The sequence below is a fragment of the Malus domestica genome, chromosome 02 (genome assembly GCF_042453785.1).
Source record: "Malus domestica chromosome 02, GDT2T_hap1".
NCBI classification, from domain to species: Eukaryota; Viridiplantae; Streptophyta; class Magnoliopsida; order Rosales; family Rosaceae; genus Malus; species Malus domestica.
Window position 1 is genome coordinate 11,928,053 of NC_091662.1, and position 5,967 is coordinate 11,934,019.

The 5,967-nt window shown below is 39.4% G+C and overlaps 1 protein-coding gene and 1 long non-coding RNA gene across 2 annotated transcripts; both read right to left on the reverse strand.

Moving 5' to 3' along the window:
* Positions 1–694: 694 nt before the first annotated feature.
* On the reverse strand, positions 695–1,852 carry LOC103425792 (uncharacterized). The gene is made up of 3 exons (XR_011574648.1): positions 1,548–1,852; positions 1,375–1,414; positions 695–1,149 (listed from the first exon to the last, which is right to left on the reverse strand). It is a non-coding gene; the product is annotated as an uncharacterized lncRNA (long non-coding RNA).
* Positions 1,853–2,486: 634 nt separating this feature from the next.
* On the reverse strand, positions 2,487–5,733 carry LOC103425793 (uncharacterized). The gene is made up of 3 exons (XM_008363892.4): positions 5,240–5,733; positions 4,912–5,127; positions 2,487–2,896 (listed from the first exon to the last, which is right to left on the reverse strand). Exons 1-3 carry the CDS (start codon positions 5,477–5,479, stop codon positions 2,816–2,818), a joined length of 537 nt encoding a protein of 178 aa, XP_008362114.1. The 5' UTR covers positions 5,480–5,733; the 3' UTR covers positions 2,487–2,815.
* Between the last annotated feature and the right edge of the window lie 234 nt (positions 5,734–5,967).

A 5,967-nucleotide genomic window follows, 5' to 3' on the forward strand; every position in this document is an offset into this window, starting at 1 on the left:
TCTTCCTAGACTGCCTACACTATGGTGTGATAACATCTGAGCAATCTCGTTAGCATCTAATCCTATTTTTCATGCTTGGACTAAGCATGTTGAGATTGACTACCACTACATTAGAGAATTGGTCATGGCCAATCTTATTAAAGTGCAATTTGTTTGCAGTGAAGACTAATTGGTTGATCTTCACACCAAGTCCTTGTCTAAAAACAGATTCAGCTATTTGTGTTCCAAGCTTCCAATTGGAATCAGCTCTGATTCCCCTTCTCGCTTGAGGGGGTGTATTAGGGAGGATGACAAGTCATCCATTTCTGTTACTGTAAAATAGTTTGGTAAAACTAAATGTGGTTAGTTTTGTTAATAGTTGTGATTAGTTAGAATGTTTAAAGGATTAGTTAAGGCAGTTAAGGGTACAAATGTAAAAAGCGAAAGACTATATATATTCACATATGTGTAATTGATTATTGTGCGAATGAAAATACAATCTTGCATAAGAAGTTTATTGTTTCTATATAGCCTTCTCTTCTCTTGTAATCATGTTAGAGTCATCTGGTTTTCAATGGGACAAACCGATCCATATGGAACAAGGACAAATCACCGAGAAGAGGGACCAAGCATATATATGTATCATCATTGCAACTGCTTCCTCCTATTAAGTGAGTAGTTGCAATCAGTTGTCAAAGAAACCATAACCGCATCATTCTAATTTCAAATTAGTTTCTTATATTTTTCCCTCCAAATGGTTGGTATCCGGTTACAACCCTACATCAAGTCTTAAAATATATAGCTCATATTACTTGTGTTACTGCATGACTTAGTGTTTGATCATGCTCACCAAAGAAAACCTTACACGTTCATGTCTAAGCCCACATTTGGTATATCAACAAAATCAACTTTAGAGGCCGAAGAACGAGCTGAAGCGACTACAGTGGTAGGGAATGCTCGGCAGGAGCGTAATTAGATGGGAGCAAGTCCTCCCAGTTCTCCAAGAGATGCTTGTGGACTTTTCGGAGAGGGACTCTAGCAAGACCAGTCACCTTACAAATCTCTGCCCGAGTTTTTCTCGTCTTCAAGCTGGCAGGCTAAATAAATTGCGGCTGCGGAGATGCTAATGTGGTTCCTACGCGTGCAGAAGCATTTGTTGATTGCCAGTTTCTACAAGAAAGCATGTGAATCATGGTCAGACTTGATAAGGAGAACAACTCAAGTTCGACACTATCAGCATATAGCACAACTTAAGTGATAAAATGTCAAGTTCAACTCCGCAGTCTTTCAACTCCGTGGTCTTTCAACTTGTCCATATCGGTCGGACCGATATGGAATTGCTGTTGATGGGCTGACTAAGCTGCAGTGCTTCTCCAAGTATCTTAATGTACTTACCAATGTCCTCCTGGGGCACAGTGGCTGCAATCGAGATTTCCTACAATACAAAAATCAAATTCCAAGTCACCACAAAACTCGAAAACCCATCATCAAAATCCAGACTTTTGATCAGAAATCAACTCCAAATGCATTCAATTACAGACCCAATTTGCTCTAATCAGTGTAATTACCTGGTGGGTTCTGGGCTTCTCGGATAGCCTGGACCAGAGCAACAGTGGCGAGAATTTCAACGCTGCGATTCCTTAAGTGGTGGAGCAGCAGTCCCTGAAACTGAAGAGCTTAATCGCGTGGTCCGATACGTATGCATAACCTTTTGTTTTGATGATTTGAATGACTTATGAAACACTAAAAACATATTCATTCATTCTCAAAGTGTTTATACTTGTTGTAAAAGTGACTGGAAGGTTGATCACTAATCCACTTGAATTTGTCTTTATTGGATGGAATGTTAGGTGACTCCACTAATATGTCTTTCACTATGTTGCTCGTGATTTGCTTCTATAAAAGTAAGTCTTATGGAACACAACATACCTAAGGATGAAAGTAAGAAGTTCACGGAAGAGGAAGAGAGAAAAGAGAGGAAGAGGAGATGAGATAATAGAAAGAGTTATTTTTGTATTTCTATTATTTTAAATTATAATAAAAGCATCACTGCTGTCCCGAGGACGTACTCCAGTCACATTGACTGTAGAAGAACCTCGTAAATTTTGTGTCTTGTTTTATTTATTTCACTGCACACACTGTCGATTTTACAACAATATTCAATTTAAGGAGAAATTTTTTGGTAACATAATTCAGTACACGAAGTATTATAATACAAATGGTTAAATTTTAATTTTAAACGTCCAACTACTTATATTATAATATTTGACCAACTACTTAAGTTATGATATTTAATATAGTGAAATTTGTTTCCGACACATTAAAAAAATCTCTCCATTTAAGGGTGACAGTTGTTTCGTGATTACCGACCAAATAATATTTTTGTTTTGGTGGATAGCGTAGTCTGCGTAGACACTTGATAAGATTTTGTCGATGGGTCCATATTTGATACCGGCAGGATTCACCTTCAAAGTATCAAACTTTGGGTCCCACTGTAATTCAATCAATTTTGTCAAAGCAACATCTTGTAGGAGTGCGAACATTTATCAGTTTACAAGAAAAATGTTTCCGAATTTCTTTCACTTGAATAATTGAATTTATAAAAAAAAAAAAACCAAAAAAAAAAAAAAAAATTCCTGCACTTTTGAATTCATCTACTCCAAAACTGGAACGTTTAAGAACCTAATCAACTACATAGTTTTGCCCTATGAAAAACATATCAAGAACCGAGTGTGACCGTGCGCATCACCACCGGTCACCAGACTCTGGGCAGCACACAGTTGCAATTGCAGGATAATGCAGACTTGAACAATGGTCCTCAACACATATCTAGACATCATCGACCACTGCCCGTAGAAGTCACCAGTTCTCTACCCTTCTCTGCTTGCTTCAAAGTCTTACTAAATTCTCGTGCGCTCTGATAGAGAAGGACGGAACTTGTTAAAACTTACCATGCATCAACAAATTTCCATGCTAAGATATAGGCGTCTATGAAATTATTTGCAGATATTAAGGCATCCATGTCAAGATCAAGATGTTCATGCCAAGAAACTAAACGAGTAGGTTTCATACATAGGTCGGATTTCTGAATTAATTATTCCCATCAACCACTATGTTATCTTATGAGAAAATGTGACATCTGGTGATTGTGTTGGGCACGACACAGGCATACAAAGGCATTCCTACAAGAAATTCCAACAGCACATAGTTTATGACTCCAAATACATCGGACATTGTCCTCGGATAAACAATATGGTTAGCTGTCGAGATCAATCGAAACTCAATGCGTGGAAACCTATCTAATGCTTATTATGCTTTAAATTTTAGTATTTACATAATAGAACACCATCTGCTGAGCTAGGATAAAACATCAATTTAGCATTCCAGGTCTAATTTGTCATTCTCCGATTCTGAGGAAATCCTCTGCGTTTTTAGCATAATTCTTACCAAAAACCTTACGTTCTAGTTAATTATGGGTATTACATAGTACAAAACGTAACAGACAAAACGGGAACACCAAAACAAGGCTGGCACAAAAAATTTACCCAACGAGAAAACTAAGTTCAGTAGTCTGACATGTCAATCACATTTTTTTCTGCAGGAATGCAAAATCACACAGATTTCTGTAAAGGAACATGCTCATCCAGACACATCTCAACATGCAGTAACTGGAAGGGAGTGAATCTCAAAGTTCCTACAGCCAAGGAAAGCAATGATGTGGAGATGTAGATCCAAGAAGGTAACCACCAGCCTCTCACCCTTTCCAACTCTAAATAACTCCCACAGCCTCTCAGCTTCACTTGCAGAATGGATGAAGTTAATCCTCATACAAAGGGTGAATGTTCTTGGCAAGTAGCTTCTGCCTTTGGTCTTCTGACAATCTTGGGTTGCAACTAAGTCGGCTAAGGAAACTAATGATGTACAGATGTAGATCCAACTAGGTGATCGCCAACCTCTCACCCTTTCCAACTCTAAAATAACTCCGATTGCCCCTCAGTTTCACTTGCAGAATGGATCAAGTTAATTCTCATAAGAAGGGTGAAAGGCCTTGGCAAGTAAGAACATTTTGGCTTTGGTCAGATGACAATCAAGGGTTGCAATCAAGCCGGTTAGAAAACTAATGACGCATGAATGGATCCAACTAATCTCTGATTGCTCTTCTGGGTTTGCCACTAACTTGCAAAATGGATTCAGTCAAGCTTCATACAAAGGGTGAAAGAAAGGTAATTCTTAGAAAATAGCTTTGGTCAGCTAACAAACTGGGGTGAAACCTAATTCTTGTTAACTACACAGCAACCCAAATTCCGAAGGTAAAATGGTTACTGAAATTCCACAGCCAATGTAGCTAGAAGTGCTGCTTGTCCCTCATCCTACCCTAAATTTCGGCACCTAATCAACTGAATTCTGAACAGTGACAGATTTGGGTTGAATTCTGACATTGACCAGGGCGATCTCAATCAACCCCTTTTTCAAGTGCTCCTATAAAGATTAACCTAGTAACAATTGATAAAAGACCAAGACAAAAACTGAATATGCCGCATAAACTTATCAACCGAGCCAAATTGATTATAATGTCAATCTCAACCTGTAACACTCATAACATCTGAGCATCCAAATCTAAATTCCTACTTAACCCCACCCAATTTTCTTAACAATGAAAGCAAGAAATTTTGAATTAGTTCTGCTCTATTGCTTTCTTGGTAACCAATAATCATAAACAGGTTAACTAATGGAACACTCAACAACCCGTTTCGCTGATTGACGTCCTAACAGTAGTACCCAACTCCCTAAGTTACTAACCCATTTCACTAATTAAAAGAGCAATGCAATCTACAACTAAAGAGCAATGTAGCTTGATTAACACAGAGCAAATCAACCCTAAACAAGTCCTTACGTAATCAAACAAAACAACACAAAGGATAGGGCACTCACTGCAGATTGGAACGGAGGCGGATCAAGATCCACAGAGCGAATGGACATCTTAGCGATCTCGGTTATGGCTTCCTCTCGAACACCAGGGACGTCACTGGTCAACTCCTCATAGGCAGCCTCAAACGCCTCCTGCCAGAACCTCGGTAATCTGATCCGACGGCTATTAGTGTACACATCCCACATGTGCTCCACCACTTTCTCCCTCTCCTCCATTTCCTACACCACCACCAAAAAAAAAAAAAAAAAAAAAACGAAATTCCCCATTAACCCATCAAATCAGAGATCCAACCAAATCGACCCACAAAAACAAAACGAGAAAAACTCATACAAGAACGTCGAGATCGTCGTGGATGGGCGAGTCGAAGTCGTCAGAGAGACGATTGAGGTTGCCGGCGGACCACCGGAGCGTGACGGTGCCGGTGAACATGGACCAAAACGCGAGCAACAAAATCGCGGCCAAAGCCCAGAACTTGTACCTGCCTTTGCCGAGTATTAGACCCGAATCCGAGCTATCCTTCTTCCCGCTGCTGGCCGCCGTCGTTGTTGGAAGGCCGTCGTCATCCTTCATTGCGGATTAACCCCCACAAAGATTGAGTTCAATTCAAATTCAAATTCAAACACCCAAAAATCTTGATAATTTTGTGGTTTTATTCTTTCTATATTTGGAAATTGGATGTGAATCTTGTGCTTGCTGTGCACATTGTGAGCGTGGAGGATCCAATCGATGGAGTGTTTGCTTTCCTGGTTGGATTTGCTGTTTCAGGGAAACAAGGCGTGGAGCTTTCTTTTTTTCACAAACAATGAAAGACATGCGGGCCACCACATTTTATAAATTTCGATAGATTTGACATTTAATTGGGTTTGATTTTGATGGGCTGTGGCGGGGGAATTGTGGCCGCTGGATCTCCATTTTGTGCAAAAACTACGAAGGCCATATTTTGTCAAGTATATTTACTTCAAGGCGAAATCGGATTAATGGTTTCTCAAGTATATTTACTTCAAGGCAAAATCTAATTAATTTCCAGAGTGATTGCGTATTCGGAAGATGGTTTTTGT

Bases quoted from the DNA above. Each gene is read 5' to 3' on its own strand.
- LOC103425793 (XM_008363892.4), bottom strand. From the start codon at position 5,479: ATGAAGGATGACGACGGCCTTCCAACAACGACGGCGGCCAGCAGCGGG. The intron at 5,128-5,239 runs GTATGAGTTTTT...GTGGTGGTGTAG, and splicing joins ACGACGATCTCGACGTTCTT to GAAATGGAGGAGAGGGAGAA. The intron at 2,897-4,911 runs GTGAGTGCCCTA...CTTCTCTATCAG, and splicing joins CGCCTCCGTTCCAATCTGCA to AGCGCACGAGAATTTAGTAA.